Source organism: Sciurus vulgaris (assembly GCF_902686455.1).
Source record: "Sciurus vulgaris genome assembly, chromosome: 2".
NCBI lineage: Eukaryota > Metazoa > Chordata > Mammalia > Rodentia > Sciuridae > Sciurus > Sciurus vulgaris.
Genome location: NC_136462.1, coordinates 90,088,850 through 90,107,441, shown reverse-complemented (window position 1 = coordinate 90,107,441; position 18,592 = coordinate 90,088,850). Strand labels below are relative to the sequence as shown.

General features: G+C 39.9%; 2 protein-coding genes across 2 annotated transcripts; both read left to right on the top strand.

Moving 5' to 3' along the window:
- The first annotated feature begins 3,578 nt into the window (after positions 1-3,578).
- CCDC32 (coiled-coil domain containing 32) lies at positions 3,579-13,598 on the top strand. Its single transcript, XM_079129033.1, has 4 exons — positions 3,579-3,676; positions 6,053-6,305; positions 9,124-9,280; positions 12,868-13,598. Exons 2-4 carry the CDS (start codon positions 6,065-6,067, stop codon positions 13,007-13,009), a joined length of 540 nt encoding a protein of 179 aa, XP_078985159.1. The 5' UTR covers positions 3,579-3,676; positions 6,053-6,064; the 3' UTR covers positions 13,010-13,598.
- Positions 10,768-11,337, top strand: LOC306654958 (large ribosomal subunit protein uL5-like). The gene has a single exon (XM_079129028.1). The coding sequence runs from the start codon at positions 10,797-10,799 to the stop codon at positions 11,328-11,330; it is 534 nt and encodes a 177-aa protein (XP_078985154.1). The 5' UTR covers positions 10,768-10,796; the 3' UTR covers positions 11,331-11,337.
- Positions 13,599-18,592: the final 4,994 nt, after the last annotated feature.

Genomic DNA, 18,592 nt, shown 5'->3' with positions numbered 1-18,592 from the left:
AAAAGCGGCAGGCGAGCCAGTAGCGTGGAGTTTGGGCCCAAGACGTGTAGCTGGCTATTTAAATTTAAATTAATCAAAATAAAATAAAATTTAAAGTTCACCCTCAGTTATACAAGTCACATTTCAAGTACTCAACAACCCCATGAAGCAATGGCTACATTGTTGGACAGCTAGGAAAATTTTAATCATCATAGAAAGTTCTATTGGACAGAGCTGCTTTAATCAATTCATTTTATATCTTAAAACAGCTGAAATTAGTTCTGTTGTTTGAACTAAGAACTGCAACCATTTACTATGATAAGGAGTTAAAGTTTTATTTTAAGATCATTAGATAATTGGCAAAGAATTTTGGGGGGGTGTCTTTAGAAAGAGAGCGAGGACAGAATATGAATGAATATGAATGAATTGCTGTTGCAACATGGAGAAGTGACTGAAAAAGGAATCAAGTTTTAGTAGTTTAACTCTAGTTCTGCATGATCCTTGACCATAGGGTTCTACTTGCAAACATTCATGCACCAAGTTTTGAACATTTGCCAGACTTGGCTCTAGAGATATGGAGATCAGAAAGACAGTTCCTTCTGGGCGTTGTGGCACAAGCCTATCATCCCAGTGCCTGGGGAGGCTGAGGCAGGAGCATTGCAAGCAATTTAGTGAGGTCCTCAGCAACTTAATGAGACCCTGTCTCAAAATAAAAAAGGGCAGGGAATGTGGCTCAGTGGTTAAGCGCCCCTGGGTTCAATCCCTGGTACCAAAAAAAAGACATAGTTCCCAATCTCAAGGAAGGCCTAGGCTGGTTGAGGAGACGTTAAAAAACATTAATGTTAATCACACTGCAGTAAGCAGAGTCTGACATAAAGAGCTGCCGATTGGTCTCACGTGGCTTCCATTGTGAGCAGTCTTTGGGAAAGGAGAGATTACAATGGTTTTTAGTTTTAGTTTCCCAGTACAGGATGTGTTCTGGGTTTGCTCATGCACACATGAATCAGACTCAAAAGACATGGGTGAACTGGTAGGGTGTCAGTTTGTTAATTTACAACTGCAAGTTTAAATTATAAAATGTGATTTTCCAGGGACTGGGATATTTGTGCTTACTGTCTAAGGCACCTTCATCCTGACATCAAGATACCCAACAGAGACTGGGAGTGTCCTGAAAGGTCAAATTTGAAATCAAGAGTTTGATGAGCATGAAATCAGAGAAAAGAGCTTAAGTGAATCATGAAACCATGAAGTAGCTTGATGAAATACAGTGCTTGCCCTTTGTATGAATCAGATACTGCCAGATTCATGCCTCTTTTTCCATGAATAAGCATGGCCAAAATCTTGTCCATCATTTGCTCCTTTGTTTTCTAACCTCCTCACTTTCCTTTTCTTTTTACATAGTCTTTTTGAGAATTGGTTATAAATGTGAGCTGGGTGAGGTAGCTCAGTGGTAGAGTGATTGCCTAGCATGCATGAGGCACTGTGTTGAGGTTCCATCCTCAGCACCACATATAAATAAATAAATTGAAGGAAATAAAGGTCCATTGACTACTTTAAAAAAAGCGGGGACTGGGGAGATGGCTCAGTGGTTGAGCACCCCTAGGTTCAATCCCCAGTACCAAAAAAAAAAAAAAAAAAAAGTTATAAATGTGAACAGTAGAGTACCTTGCCTTGTGGTGGTACTTTCATATGGTGGTAGTTGTTGCTACCATAGCCACACTGATGGGATTTGGTCACATCTAAAGAATGTACTCAGTCAAGTTACTGTTACTAATGGCTACTAGCTTTCATCCCTCATTTCTTTCGGAGACAGTAACAGTCCTGAAAATTGGGGACAGGGAAAAATTATAACTCAATAAATATGATGATATCCCTTGAAGGATATCCAAGGTCATCTTTTAATTATTTGTGGTGCTGAGGACTCAGACCCAAGGTCTTATGCATGCTAAGCAAGTGCTCTGCCACTGAGCTACACACCCAGCCATCAAATGTCATTTTTAGAAAGAGTTTCTGACACAACACATTCTTATGTACTGTGGTCACACTCCTGTCTTAGCTTCTTATAGCTTTGCTATTATTTGTAAATTTGTTTGCTTCCAAAGTGATCCCCCCTTCTACAAGCTGTAAAGATCTCTGGGATCCATACCAAATCTAATGTACATGTCTTGAATTCACGCTTAACACAACCCTAGAGCACAACAGGAGTTTGGCATCTATTGACTAGATGAATGATGGAAAATCTCACAATTTGGTGAATGGGGCATGGGTCTCCTGTGACGTTAAGAAGCCACCAAAGTGCTCTAACTTGATCAGCAAAGGGATGAAGGAGACAAACATTGGCCTGGAAAATTGCCTAGAAGGTGAACTTGCTCAGGGGACCAAGAAAAGTCAAAGGTCTGGCACCTCACAGGAGAAGATATACAATCGATCAACAAATACATGGAAAAATTTTCAACCTCTAATAATTAGAGAAATGCAAATCAAAACTACCCTGAGATTTCATCTCACTCCAATTAGAATGGTTATTATCAAGAATATAAGCAACAACAATTGTTAGCAAGGATGTGGGGAAAAAGGTACACTCTTACATTGCTGGTGGGATTGCAAATTTGTGCAAACATTCTGGAAAGCAGTATGGAGATTCCTCAGAAAACTTGGAATGGAACCACCATTTGACCCAGCTATCCCACTCCTGGGTTTATACCCAAAGGACTTAAAATCGGCCTACTACAGTGTACAGCCACATCAATGTTTATAACAGCTCAATTCACAATAGCTAGATTGTGGAACCAACCTAGATGTCCTTCAATAGCTGAAAGGATAAAGAAACCGTGGTATATATACACAAAGGAATATTACTCAACCATAAAGAAGAATAAAATTATGGCATTTGCAGGTAAATGGATGGAGTTGGAGAATATGCTAAGTGAAATAAGCCAATCCCCAAAAACCAAAGGCCAAATGTTTTCTCTGACAAGTAGATGCTGATACATAAGGGGGTGGGTGGGTAAGGGAAGAATGGAGGAACGTTGGATTGTGTAGAGGGAAATGAAGGGAAGGGAGGGGGCGGGGGGGAAGAAAAGATGGTGGAATGAGACCGACATCATTACCCTATGTACATGTATGATTACACGAATAGTGTGACTCTACATCGTGTACAACCAGAAAAATGAAAAGTTGGACTCCATCTGTGTACAAGAAATCAAAATGCATTCTGCTGTCACCTATAATTAGAACAAACAATAAAAAAAGAAAGAAAGAAAGAAAGAAAGAAAGAAAGAAAGAAAGAAAGAAAGAAAGAAAGAAAGAAAGAAAGAAAGAAAGAAAGTCAAAGGTCTGGAAAACTGGGCTACTGTATCCCAGCAGGGGATAGGAAGGTGATGCTGGAATCTCCAGCTCTACAAGGAATCGACCACATTCTTCGGCGGGATGTAGGGAGGAGGCAGAGCTCTAGACAAGGGACTCCAACGTTTCCAGGCAACCACAGCCCGCCCTCCACTTCCTCGCCTTCGGCTCCTGCCTTCCTCACGAGCCCCCCTTGACCAATCGACTCACACAACGTTACCAGGTCGGATGGTAATTGGAGGACTTCTGGGCTACGTCACTTGATGACTCCGCCCCTCGCTGTTTCTTCCTGTTTGCCAGCGACATACTACAGCAGAGCGTTCCCAGGTTCCTGGGCAGGTGATTGTGGCAGGTGAGGAGGGGTTGGGGTACTCGGCATTTTGTATTCCCTGCTGTGAACTGACCCCCCGAAAACAAGAGGGTATCGAGGACCTGATTCATCGTCACCCCCAGCCAGTTCTTGAGGTCGGAACGACTGAGGCCTGGGGTCTGGACACAGAGTTTCCTGAAGGGTTGCGGACACCCTGAGGGCAGGGCCTAGCGGTGCTCCAGTGAGAGCTAAGTTTTGGTTGGGTGTGTTCAGAGGACTTCGCGGGGAGGTGCCTCACTTCATCAGCTGTCTGTTTTACCTAGGGCCTTTGCTCTGACTACTGGGCTCTGTCGCAGGGAATTTTTCAGACCTTTGGTTGGGCAACCTTCCGTATTGCAAACACCCGCCCCCCTTCATGTACTGATTTTGCGGTACTGGGGCTGGACTTCCTACATGCTAGTCAAGCGCTCTACTATTGAAATACATCCCCAGTCCTTTTGGGGCTTGCTGTCCAACTGCCTGGGACCCCTGAGTAGCTGGGATTTCAGGCATGCGCCACCGGGCTAGACTCTTAAGACCCTTCTTAAGAGAGGTGTTGATCTGGCCTTTAAACTTAGATGTTTATGCAAGCCCCCAGGTTCGCTGCGTAGCCCTTCCCATCTGTCCTTGCGGCTTTCAGCATCCCAAACAGGCAGAATATTGGGTACTGGCCCAAAATAGGGATTTTGGAGCAGCACCATTCTGGTCTCCAGAGATTCATCTTGTATTAGTAATGTGCCCTTAAGCAGCTGTCCTTCTGATCCTGTTTCTTCATAAATGCCTATTTTTCAGTGTTTCTGTTAAATGCTAACTACCCTGATTTGAGCATTACACCTTGCATAATGTATTGAACACTATACCCGGTAAATGTACACAATTAAAATGATTTATTTAGCTGGACATGGTGGTGCACACCTGTCATCCCAGCAACTCGTGAGGCTGAGACAAGACAGATTGGCATGACAGCTTTAGCAATTTAGCAAGGCTCTAAGCAACTTGGTGAGTCTGTCTCAAAATTAAAAAGTAAAAAAAGGTCTGGGGATGTGGCTCAGTGGTTAAATACCTCTGGGTTCAAACCATGGTACCAAAAAACAAAAAACTAATAATGTAAAAGTGAAAAAGATAAAATATGAAGAAGGAAAAAAGGAACATAAGTTATATAAACCAGCTGCTACATGTAATAAGCACATGGCCCCTGTACTATGAGGGTACCCCCCTAGATAGTCATGCATCACTTTTGCTATCTTCATGGACTGTGCAAGTGCCTGTCTGTATCCTGTTGAAAACAATTTGGCTAAGGATAGAGCAGTTGTATTTTGGAGATCTTTAGAGAAAAGCATAGCTGTTCATTTACACTGGAAGCATTCTAGAAATTCCTGTGTGTGTGTATATGTGAGAGAGAAAGAAAATATGCATAATGTAAGCCAGGGGTGGTAGCCCACACCTGAAATCCCAACTATTTGGTATACTGAGGCAGGAATATTGTGAGTTGGATGCCAACCTGGGCAACTTACCAAGACCCCATCTCAAAACAAAACAAAACACACACGCAATGTAAAATTTATCATTTTAACCATTTTTGTGTGTATTGCTCAGTGGTATTTATATTATTATATAACTATAACCATTATTCAACTCCAGAACTTTTTCACCTTCTCAAATAAAAACTGTGTCCTTAAGAAATAACTTCCCGGGACTGGGGAGATAGCTCAGTTGGTAGAGTGCTTGCCTTGTAAGCACAAGGCCCTGGGTTCAATTCCCAGCACCCAAAAAAAAAAAAGAAATAACTTCCCATTTTCCCTTCTCTCCAGCCACTGATGATCACCATTATTTCTGTTTATCAGTTCATATAAGTGGAATCATAATAGTTTTTGTCCTTTTGTGTCTGGGCTTATGGAAAGTCCTTTTTTATTATTTATTTATTTATTTATTTTTGGTACTGGGAATTGAACCCAGAGGCACTTAACCACTGAGTCACATTCCCTGTCATTTTTGTTTTTTTATTTTGAGACAGGATCTTGCTAAAGGGCCTTACTAAGTTGCTGAGGCTGGTCTCAACTTTGCAGTCCTCCTGCCTCAGCCTCCTGAGTTGCTGGGATGGAAATTCCATTTTTAGACAAACTTCATTATGAACAACTTGAATGCAGAGCTAGAAAGGAACTCAATTTCTCTTTTGTCACCCTTGTGTATATATATATATATATATATATATATATATATATATATATATGAATCTGATGGAAGATATTTTAATTTTTTTGTTAAAAGAAACTTCTTAAAATTCTATTACTTTTCTTCAGTGGATAAATATGTGAGTGCCACAAACTTATACTGTATCCTTAAAACTAATTCTTACTCACTTGATCTTCTGTTTTCCAGCTTAAATCCCAAATGAAAATGTTTGAGAGTATTGACTGTACAGCTACAAGATCTGGCAGGGATCTCTGGGCTGAAATCTGTTCCTGTCTGCCAAATCCTGATCAAGATGTTGCCAGCAGTACCTTCTCGGACTCCTTTGTGAATTCTTACCCTACAGGTGAAGGCCAGAGGGAGGCAGCAAACTTTGCTGTCCAGCCAGCAATAAAACCCTGGGCTCCCTTGCAGGATTCAGAAGTATATTTAGCATCTCTAGGTAAGTTAGCTTGCTGGCATACTCTTTTTAAAATCAGAAGCTGGTGGTTTTATGGGAGCATGTTGAAGTTTTGTTGACTCAAACTTGGTTTCCTCTCCCTCCCACCCCCCTTTTTTTTAAGTGCTTGATACATGTATCTGTCAGATGTAATTCTAGGGGTTTCAGTTTTGTTATAGGAAAGGATCACTCTCACTGTTCTTGCACATCCCTTGGAACTGTTTTTTTTTTTTTTTTTTTTTTTGCAATATGGGGGATTGAACCTAGGGGTGCTATACTACTGAACTAAATTCCCAGCCCTTTTATTTTTTATTTTGAAATAGGGTCTTGCTAAATTTCCCAGGCTAGTCTCGAACTTGACATCCTCTTGCCTTAGCCTCCCAAGTTGCTGGAATTACACGCATGCACCACCACACTTGACTTAAATTCTATTTTATTTCTTGGCATTTTGTAAAACCCTCTTGCTTACTATTGGTGGCCGACCCATGTATTCAGATAACTTAGAAGTGTTAAACTTTATGCCATCCTGATAGAAATGCCCATGACCCCAAAGCTCTGTGGAGATTTCTAATGTTAGAGTTTTGAAAAACTGTTATAGTATGTAGATTGGTTGTTGGAAATGGGAGCATGTTGATATAAATTCACTATCTTTTATTAGCCATTTATTTAAAAAAATGTTTCTTGCCTACAGTTTCAGTGCCCTGTCCTGTGATCAGAATGTAAGTATCTAGAGAGAATCCAAACATAGGAATGAAATTCAGATTGTCCCATGCTAGGAGAAAGAGAAATGTCAGTCTAATTTATTTTTTAACTGATACATAAAGGCATAAAACTGCACATATTGCCTGGTGTGGTGGTGCATGTTGTAATTCCAGCTCCTTGGGAAGCACAGGCAAAATGCTTGATTACAAGTCTGAGGCCAGCCTCAGCAACTTAGTGAAACCTTATCTCAAAATTTTAAAAATTTTAAAAAAATGGGCCAGGGATGTAGCTCATTGGGTAAAGTGCCCTGAGGTTCAATCCCAGTTTTAAAATATAAAAAATAAATTAAAACTGTACATATTAATGATGTACCATGTATATCATATAATATTTAAGTCCAGGTAAGCATATCTATTCTCAAGCATTTATCATTTCTCTATGGTGAAAATTCTCAAAATTCTTTCTTCTTATGGTAGTCTTTTATTGTTGAACATCTATCACAAGACCAAATCTGCCCACAAAAATTTGAGGAAGGAGCTTTTGATGAAGGACAGAGAGGAATCAGAGCTTATGTGATTGCTAAGGAATATCTTTGGGAGAGTGAAAGAAATTTCATTAATGACATAATGGAGGAAAAAAAGATAGGAGAAAAACAGTTGGAATGATGGAGAATGAGAAAGATGAGGGAGTAGTGTGAAATTTTTGAGGAAGTCACCAGAGATAGAATAGTAATGCTTGTAGCCATGACCGAAAGGGTTGAAAGTTCTGCTTTCAGTGCCCAGAGCACCTGCTTAATGATGATAAGGAGAAGTAACAACAGTCTGAGAAATCTAAAGAACATGAGATACGCATGAACCTTTTTATATCTTTAAGGAAAAAATAAAACCCTTCAAATTTTAACATTTATAAACTGCAAGTTTTTTTACACAGGTGAATTCTTTGTGATAACTTACAGGAACACAAATGCTTCTTGTTTTGACTAGTGGATGTTCGCTGATGGAACTTGTTTAGAAATGAAAACAGGATTGCATATCATTAAGTTTCTGTTGGATCTAGGCTTAATGTCCATTCTCCCCTCCACACACAGAAAAAGCCATTATTTACCCATACATAATCATGTGCTGCTTAATAGAGGTACATTCTGAAAAATGTGTTAGATAATTTCATAAGTGGACATCATAGAGTGTACACACCCCAACTAAGATAGCTATGATATCAGTAGGTGATATAATCTTATGGAACCACCATTGTATATGTAGTCTATTCTTGACCAAAACATCTTTACTCAGCATGTGGCCATATTATAGTTGAAGGAAAGACTAAATTAAGGAAAAAGGTAATGATGATATTCTTTCTTATGTTTTTCAAAAGGAAAAATCTGTTCAACAGTTATACTTACAATACAAAGAAGAGTAATTAAACATCTATCATCAGGAAGCCATATGGACTACTCTCTGAGGGATTACAAGATGTTTGTTTTTATTAGGCTCCAACATCCAGACCACAAACTGAGCAACTTTTTTAAATGTTGAGAGATTCTTTTTCTTTAATCAAGAATTTAATCACATAGAGATCTTAAAGGTCTCTTATCCTTGAGTTCTCATCAAGTCAATTTTAGTGTCTAATGAACCATTGGATCTCTCATCATTTTCTCTAATTCTTTCTCATGAGGTTTGAAAAACCACTTTATGTCACTGTAACAAGAAGAAAAACCATTAACTCCTTAGAGACATTATTTTCAAGGAGTCAGAAAACAGACGATAGTATACACATGTCATACCAGGAAAAACAAGCTTTCCTTAGAGAGATACCTGCTGGGCTTCTGTGATTTCAAAGAAAACATGCTATTGATTTATTTATGAGAACCCATGCCTTTTTCCTTTTCTTGGGTTAAACATTTATTTGCTACAATGCAGGATGAGAACATGAAGGAAAAAGAAGTATGTTCAGTTCCTTTTTATGTGTCCTTTAAAAATTATCTCTTGTACAGGAAATGTGAATATATTCATCAGTGAAAGAATTGGTAAATTGGCATTTTTCATTTCATTTTGCATTGGTGAATTGGCATTTCATTTCATACTCACTTTCTTTGTTAAGCTCCATTTTCTCTTCTATTTAGAGAAGAAACTACGAAGAATCAAGGGTTTAAATGAGGAAGTTACTTCCAAGGACATGCTTCGAACCCTGGCCCAAGCCAAGAAGGAATGCTGGGATCGGTTCCTCCAGGAGAAGTTAGCATCAGAGTTCTTCGTAGATGGACTTGATTCTGATGAGAGGTAATTGATTTCCAGTCTGTTTCACTGAGAGCACCTCTTCTCTCACAAATTCAGGGATAGTGACATCTGAGTCCTGATATTTATTGAGATCAACATCAGTTCTTTTGAGCTAAAATCAGCCTTTGTAAGGTTGCTCAGTTTGTTCTTAGCTTGAGAATTTTGCCATAAAGCAAATACCCCAGCAGCATGTGAGTGAATGGAGTTGAGGATAAACCATCATTTTCATTTTTAAATAGGTAATGCACTTGAGAAAGTGGTAATCAATCAACAACTGGAATCATGTCTTCTTACTTGTGAATTTCCATTGCCTTACATAGTTTCTGTCATATTGTAGCTACTCAATAAATTTGTGTAGACCAAATGAATAAATTTATTAAGAAGCTACTGTGTGAAGGCACTGTGCTTGGTGTCATGGGAGGGTTGTGTAAGGAAGTTTTAACCTTTTTTTTTTTTTAGCTTTTGGTCCTCAGATAGGGACACATAGCAAATATATTTAAAGATTACCTTCCAATAGGAGACAGCATAAGAGAAGAGTTAGATGAGCAGAAGTGACAGAGTGTACTTTGGAATTAAGAGACCATTGAACTCCCTCCCGGCTCTGGTGTTTGTACCAGGGAGGGAGGGATGGTTTAGATATAGAAAGAGAGAAGGCATTGTGCCACAATGAGTGGTTTAGTACTTAACACTTGGAAATTCAGCTCTGCCACTTAACTTGTATGTTCTGGGATAAATAACCTGTGTGTGCTTCACTATCCTAATCTGTACATTGGGATTAATAGCTTTTATCTCATAAAGTTGTTTTAAGGGTTAATTAGAACTGCCTGGCACATGTTAAGCACAATATAAATATTAGCTATTGTTAATACTATCTTCCATAGCAGAATTTTAAAGTTTGGTAAGAATTTATTCTAAATAAAAATTGATGGAGGGACCCCCATCAGTACATAAAATTTTATATTTCTTTATCAGTTAAAAAGAAGTTTAATTTAAAAATGCATTGGGGAGTGAAAAATTGAATTTTAACCAAAAGTTTATACTTTTATCAGTTTAGAAAAGAAATTTAATTTAAAAAAATTCATGGAGAAGTGAAAACTTGAATTTTAACCAAAAGTGTTAGGGGAATAGGGCTTAACCTAAGTTTGCAAGACATCATTAATATTGATTTTGAGAGTCCCATCATATCAGATGAAGATGCTGCTGCTAAAATCATGGACAGTGTGTGAATAAAACTTCATATTTATATTTTACTTTTTAATTTGCAAAGCACTTTCACTTATATTATCTCAAATATTGGATCAGCATGCCCCCAAATCCTTCAGAAATTAGCATGACCTCGGCTGGGGATATAGCTCAGTTGATAGAGTGCTTGCCTGTCAAGCCTGGGTTCAATCTCCAGCACCGCAAAAAAAAAAAAAAAAAAAAATTAGCATGGCCTCTATGGTCACGCCAACTACTTTCTGAAGGCTCAGAAAATAAAATAAAGTTTGGACTCTACCCTCTCTTCCTGTTCTCCATCATGGCGGATCAAGGCGAAAAGGAGGACCCCATCCAGGAACTTCACATCCGCAAGCTCTGCTTCAACATCTGTGTGGGGGAGAGTGGAGACAGACTGACCCAGGCCGCCAAGGTGTTGGAGCAACTCACAGGCCAGACTCCTATGTTTTCCAAAGCTAGATACACCGTCAGATCCTTTGGCATCAGGAGAAATGAAAAGATTGCTGTTCACTGCACAGTTCGTGGGGCCAAGGCAGAAGAAATTCTGGAGAAAGGTCTAAAGGTGCAGGAGTATGAATTAAGAAAAAATAACTTTTTGGATACTGGCAACTTTGGTTTTGGGATCCAGGAACACATCAATCTGGACATCAAATATGATCCAAGCATTGGTATCTACAGTCTGGACTTCTATGTGGTGCTGGATAGGCCAGGTTTCAGCATCGCAGACAAGAAGCACATGACAGGTTGCATTGGGGCCAAACACAGAATCAGCAAAGAGGAGGCCATGCGCTGGTTCCAGCAGAAGTATGATGGGATCATCCTTCCTGGCAAATAAATTCCCATTTCTATCCAAAAGGCCAATAAAACATTTTCAGTGAAAAAAAAAAATAATAATAAAAAATAAAAATAATAATAAAATAAAATAAAGTTTGTTCCGTTCTATCTCTAAAGGCTCAACCTAATTGATCCATAAACTGCCTCAAACATAGGTGGCTTGAAGATGTATAGATTCTGACCTGCTAACAATTTGGTATTTACTGATAGTCCTCCTCCTCTTGCATATCTCCCTACTCCACTTTTGAGAAGAAAAAACAACTTTCTCCTGTGTAATTCTCCAGTAGGAATTCTCTTTCTTTGAAATCAGATTAGCATGTTTCTGTGTATTTATCCATACTTAAAATAATGGGGTATTCCTTTTTCTGTAGAAATAATTTGACTACTTCTATGAAAGGGTAGTTGATGAAGATTAAATATCCCCATCACACCTGATTCCCCTGAGCCATGGGCATGAGAGTCAGCCACTTGCTCTGCCCTCTGATGTTTGAATCTGATTCCCATGCCTACATCTGTGGGAATACTTCTTTCTGTCATCCTTTAGAACAAGCACCAGGAAAGAGTAGCTATGCTTTTGTTTTCAAACTTCAAAGTTTATGTTTTAAGCAGAGGCCATTTTGCAGTGAACTCATGTGAGTCTTCACATTTGTGAAGGCCAGGTAGATAATGCTCCTCTGTGTGCTTTTGGCAAGGAAGTAATGGGCTAAGAAATTCAGCTGTCCAAAGCATGGTTCCCCATACACTGACAAATGTCTAAAATCTGCTGTTATGACTTTGGGCTATTAAAGAGCATAGAATGAGGTTTACATTGTTTCTTGTCATTTATATCTTACTGTGAATGTCTAATAACTGTAAGATAGAGGAGCCTGGGTATTTAAGGAAGGTGGGAGGGCATCTGTGAGCCTGATGATCATACTTACCCTCTCTCTACATAGGCAAACACAAAGAGCCCTCTGGCATAATGGCCATTCTTTTGTGGGGAACATTTACAGCTCAGATGTTTTTATCTTGGAGACTTGCTATGGAATGAAATAAACAACACACACACACACACACACACACACACACACACAAATTGCACATGCTACAAATAAGCCCTACATATATAAATGAGCCTCAGACGCTTCAGATATGAGAGATTTAAAGATGCTCACTTTTCTGCCTTGCTAATAATTTGATATTTATTTGAGTGTTTCCTCCCCTTAACAATTTATCTCCTCTTCAGTTTTGAGGAAAAAAGGGTAAGACTGAGGCATAAGCTCTTCAGCTATTCTCATCAAGCCTTCAGAGGCTCTGCATTTGAAGGTGGCCTGGTGCTGCTTATAGTCAAAGTGCCCACTAGGGGGTAAATTATGCTGCAGAGCTGCCAGGATGCACAGCTGTCAGAGGAGTATCGCTGTTCTCCCAATGTTCACAGTGAAAAACAATTGTAGGAAAAATTGGCGGTGGGTGGGAAGGCAGTATTTGAGTAACTGAGCTAATCATTAAGTAATTAATCAGTGAAGTCTGATACAGTCTTTTCTTTTGCTCTTTTGTAGCACCTTGGAACATTTCAAGAGGTGGCTCCAGCCAGATAAAGTAGCCATCAGCACAGAGGAGGTCCAATATCTGATCCCTCCAGAGTCACAGGTTGAGAAGCCAGTGGCGGCCGGGGACAAACCAGCAACAGCAGAACAATAAATTACATATACACAAGCTGAGCAGCTGTCTTGGGTCCAGAGGGAACAGCAGAGAGCTCAGCGGCAGTGGCAGTAAGGAGAAATCCAGGGAGGGTAAAAAAGCCCAAACCTCCATTCCACAAAGCAAACAGCTGCAGGCCCCCGAGGACTTAACTTGCTTGGGACTGGCATGTGTGACTATCTTGGATGAAGTGACTGACCCAGTGAATGCTGGATCAGAATACTGCTTTCCTGTCTCACAGTTTGACCGAACTCAGTTGCTGGTTTGAAGTCTGATGAGGATCTGGTGAAGAACTGGTTGTAAGAGTACTTGGAGACACTGATGCCTTTGTGTATAATGTTAAGTGAACCATATTTTTTTTGCCTCCTTTGTATCCCATGTATTCCCTTGGTAAATTGTCAGCAGTAAGTGGGGCCAATGAAAGTGAAGTCAGCTGCCTGGAATCCAAGCCCATGTGGGACTTCTGTAACAGACCCATAGGAAATAGAGAGACTCTGGGAAAAAAAAAAAAAAGGCTGGGCTTTTCCTTTGTCTGATTTTTGCCTTGTAGAGAAAATGGGTGAAAGAAGTGTGAAAATGTGGGTGTTTATATCTGCGTATATACATATTTTTATTTCATGCATGGCTTATCCCCCAACTTCTTCCTGTGCCAGTTTCTAAATTAGACTTGTAAATATGGTTTAATGCTTGACACTACTCCTGCATAGTTCCAAACTTTTTCCTTGTCACAGCTTTCCTGACTGAGACTGCACATTATTCCTTGTTTATTATACTCTTATTCATATAAACATACAAAATATCTGTTGTCCATATAAAACTTCTTTCATCAGAATAACTGTGTGAGGTGCTGTTGATTGGATTCCTCCCAGAGGGATGTTCCCAGGCAGTGGGAGGTAAAGATAAATGCATCAGTGCAGGGGAGCTGGTAACCTTTGCCCATCTCTTGTTTTTAACATGAGCCCCCTGAGTGTAGGATTCTGAAGCTATGGCCCCAATGGAGCTTCTTCCTGGATAGTAGTTTCCAAATCCCTAATGATGAGCAGAGTGGCTATAAAAATCTTCATTTCCAAATCCTTACCCAAAAGGATGGGAACAAACTAAATGATTCCATATATTTGCTTAATGATATGAATACTTTCTTATAATCCCCAAACACACTTTTTTTCCCTCTTTTTTTATTGACTAATGGTATTAAGTGTTATTCCTACTGCTATTTATTTATTTATTTATGTTTTTGGTACTGGGGGTTAAAACAGGGCACTCTACCTTGGAACTACATCTCCAAACCTTTTTATTTTTTGAGAGAAGGTCTGCTAAGTTGCAGAAACTAACCTCAAACTTGAAATCCTCCTGTCTGAGTCTCCTGAGTAGCTGCGATTACAGGTATGTACCACCATGCCCAGTGATCATGGGTGTTTTGAGAAAACCAGAACACTGACTATCATCTGGCCTCTGACGAAGCTTGGAGCTGCCAAATCTGCCTGGGATTCAGTACCACCAGACCTCACACTTCTTCCGGGGACTTTGAGCTGGATGGATAGGTTCAAAAAAAAAAAAAAGACTTGAAATTTTTCTTCACTCTACATGATAAATTTTTTTTTTCTTCCTCAGTAACAAGAAGGAAAAATAACAATGAAAATCCTAAACACTCTCCACAGGACAGCTGGTCCTAGCGTGATGTGAGAATGTTTCTAAACCAGAAAATAGTGTTTCTGCTCAGGCAAGAATCTAGCTTTTTCTTTCCCTATCTCCCATTTTCTGCCTTAGAAAAAGACGTTTTAGTAAGAAAATTTAGGGTGTTGATTTAGAGGAAAACCTGGTAGAGGTGTGGGAGGAAGGCCTTAGTTTTCCAGCCACCTTCTTGCTTAACTCTGAGGAAATTCAAAAGGATCCCAATGAGTTGAGTTTTGAGGTGACAACTTAAGTGACAGTTTTAAAAATGTGAAACCCATTTATCCAAACTAAATTTGATATTAATTCCCAAAGCTAACTTATTAATATAGATTTAACTTAGGCTATCACAGTGGCACTAAATTTGAAACCAAGAGTCTTGGATGCTATCTTTTTTTTTTTTTTTTTGGTGGCTTATTGTGTGGTCATAAGTCAAATGACCTCTTCGTATTCCAGTTTCCTTAGTAATTGGACTCACCATAGGAAAAATTGTATTGGCCCAAAATGCTGATCTGTTTCCTTTGGCCTTTTAAACTCCAAGGAACTCCAGTGAGGATTTCCTCAAATCAGATTTATGAGTTGGGAGAACCTTATCACCCATAACTTTCTTTCTTCCTTCTGTCCTTTAGTAAAACTGACAGAGCAAATGAAGCAATATTTAATGCTAAACCATAGAGCCAAGGAAGGGTAATTACCAATGGAAGCAATGACCTGATATACCCAGAGAAGCTTGGGTTGGAGCCAGGGAGATAAGCTAAGTAACCGTCACTGTTCTTTCTGGCACATGCTCTCATCACCCAGTCCTTGGCAAGGTCAGTGAAGGAATGGCACAGGCTTGTATTCAGTATCTTCTCCAGAAATAGGCCCTGGACATAGGAACAGCAAGTAAACATTCCACTAGCTGTTGCTGAGGTGTGTCCCTCCTAGGCAGGCCTGCCCACCAGAATGATTGTTGGAAGAGGGAAGAATCCTGGAGGCCACTCGCTGGCCCTATCTTGGAGTGAGTCTTCCCAGGCTGAGAATAGCCCAAGCCATGAAACAGCAAATATTTTCTTGAAAATTTGAAAACTATCCCAACCAGCTTGGGCCCTGTTTCACATTACAAGATTCAAGACAGGCTGTTTGATTTGGGGCTATAGGTTATAGGTTTGTGGGGCCTGTTTGATTGAGCCCGAAGTTGTTTGAGCCTTGAAGTGGTTTCTTTTTTTCTTTTTTTTTTTTTTTTTTTGATTCTGGGGATTGAACCCAGGGATGCTTTATCACAGAGCTACACCCCCAACCCTTTTTATTTTAAGACATGTTCTCACTGAGTTGCTTAGGTCCTCATGAATTTGCTGGGGCTGGCCTCAAACTTGTGATCCTCCTGCTTCAGCCTCCCAAGCTCCTGGGATTACAGGTGTGCACCACTATGCCTGGCACAGAGTGGATTATTTAAGGCATTTAATCAATATTAGTTAAGACCTTGCCATTCTCCAGGCACTGTGCATGGTGCTAAATAAAACAAAACCCTGCCTTCCTACATAGAATGATAGAGGGACAGATAGGGCCTGTCTGACTGACACTGAGGAAGTATAAGCATACAGTTCTTTGAGAGCACCTGGGATGGAGAGGTGAGAGCTGGAGAGCTGGAGGCCAATTGGGGTGTGGGGGTAGGAAAGAGTCAGTATTAGGGAAGCTGAATGCAGAAAAACAGAAGTGAGAAGAAATAGAGGGATAAGAGCATAGGGATAAAAGTTCCAGAAGAGTAAAGCAACAGGTACAGAGGTCTGAGGACAAAAGAGTTTGGAGTATCAAAAGTAGTTCAGTGTAGCTAAGCACATAGAGAACAAAGGAGGAAGCATTGGGCGTGGTGGCAACACCTGTCATCCCAGCCATCCCGGTGGCTCAAGAGGTTAAGGTAGGAGGATTGTGAGTTCAAAGCCAGTCTCCCCAACTTGGTGAGACCCTGTCTTGAATTTTTTGTAAAAAAAGGTTGGGGATGTGGGTCAAGGTTAATACCCCTAGGTTCAATCCTTAAGAGAGAGAGAGAGAGAGAGAGAGAGGAAGAAGTAAAAAAATGGTGAGATTGAAAATTAATAAGGTCATATAGGATTGGCTTTATAACCATGGTAAGGAGTTGGAATTCATTATGGGAGAACAGGAGTGTTATGGTTTAGATATGAGGTGTCTCCCCGCAAAAGCTCATTTTTAAGACAATGCAAGAAAGTTTAGAGGTGAAATGATTGGGTTTTGAGGGCCTTAACTTAATCAGTACATTAATCCACTTGATTAACTGGGTGGTAACTATAGGCTGGTAGGGTATGACTGGAGGAGGTGGGTTGCTGGGATATATCTTTTGGGTATATATTTTTTTCCCTGGTGAGCCAAGCTTAGTCTCTTTTAGCTTTCTGATTACCATATCCTGAGCTGCTTTCTTCCACCACTCTTCTACCATGTGGTTTTGCCTCACTTGGGCCCAGAGCAATGGAACTGGCCACCTATGGACTGAGACCTTTGAAACCATGAGTACCAAATAAACCTTTCCTCTCAAATTGTTCTTGTCAGGTCTTTTGGTCACAGCAATGAAAAAACTGACTAAAACGAGGAGCTAATGGGCCATTTTAAGAGGGTCAGTGACAAGATCAGACTTAAATCTAGGAAGATGGTTAATGGCTATTGTGGGCTTGACCTGATTAAATTAATTGGGGGTGCACAAATTATTCACACTTGGCTACAAGAAATGTATGTATGATATGTCTACATGAAGTGATGCAATTCAAGGGCTTGTGGTTTTTCTTTTATTTTCTAGCTTGATTTAAGTTTTTTTTTTGTTTGTTTGTTTTGTTTTTTTAACAGAACAAGTAGAATCCTGTATGGCAGATTGTATTTTCTGATGTTGGCCATGTCAGTATATCACATCCCACACATTCATGTTACAGTGTGAGGTGGACATCTCCATTGAGATGTTGGATCAAGACTCCCTCCTTTTGAATCTGTCAGACCTATGTAACTACCTTAATAATAGAGTATAGCAGAAATACTGTGACTTCTGAGGCTATATTATAAAAGCTTTGCATCCGCTCCTCTTTCTGTCTCTTCAAATGACTTCAACCCCAAGTCCTTAAGCCTGCTGGGTTGACACTGGTAGATGGAACAAGAGACAAGTAACCGCTGCAAAGCGCTTCAGATTCATGAGCAAAATAAATGTCATTGTTTAAGCCATTAAGTTTGGGTTTGACTTGTTACCCAATAATAGATAACCAATAACCACGGTCTAGGTTTCAGATTTTCTGTAGCTAATTTCAAGTATCTTTTTGTACAGTTCCCTTTTGTTTCTGATGGCTATAGAATTTTAATACCTGTACTGGCTGCAGTATAGAGAGAAGCAATATCAGATGCAGGTGTCAGTTAAGATGGTTACAGCTAAGAAGGAGAGGATAGTGACTTGAAGACTTCTGTGTTCACTTAGGATATAGAATGCTACAAGAAAAAAATGTTGTACCCTTACAATGAGAAACAGCCAGATAGTCTATCTAATCATAGCTCTCCTTGAGCCCATCAGACCTAAGGTCACAAGGCAACCAAGCAAAACCTCTCCAAAGAGAGAGGGACACATGAACTGCTTTAACTTTGGCAAAGATGTGGTTCTCATACAAATGGGTTAAAAAACATCCACAAAAATGTTAACAAAAATATAAAGGATACACGTGAGCTTTTCTTGTCCAATTAGAATAGTTGGAGAGTATTCCAGACATGGGGGAGTCTGCACCCACAAGCAGCCTTTTTCCCCCAGGCTTTCCCTGGGATTCATGAGAGAAAGTGGGAATAAGGCAGGAGACAGAAGAGAGCTGTCCTCTTTGGTGGCACAGGCATGCAGGAGTTGATCAGGGTGCCTGCTGGGAGAAGGCAAAAAGCCTAAAGTGCTTCCCCATT

Excerpts from the sequence above, each read along its gene's own strand:
- CCDC32 (XM_079129033.1), top strand. The coding sequence starts at position 6,065 with ATGAAAATGTTTGAGAGTATTGACTGTACAGCTACAAGATCTGGCAGG. Across the intron at positions 6,306-9,123 it reads AGTATATTTAGCATCTCTAG|AGAAGAAACTACGAAGAATC; the intron begins GTAAGTTAGCTT and ends TCTTCTATTTAG. Across the intron at positions 9,281-12,867 it reads GGACTTGATTCTGATGAGAG|CACCTTGGAACATTTCAAGA; the intron begins GTAATTGATTTC and ends GCTCTTTTGTAG.
- LOC306654958 (XM_079129028.1), top strand. The coding sequence starts at position 10,797 with ATGGCGGATCAAGGCGAAAAGGAGGACCCCATCCAGGAACTTCACATC.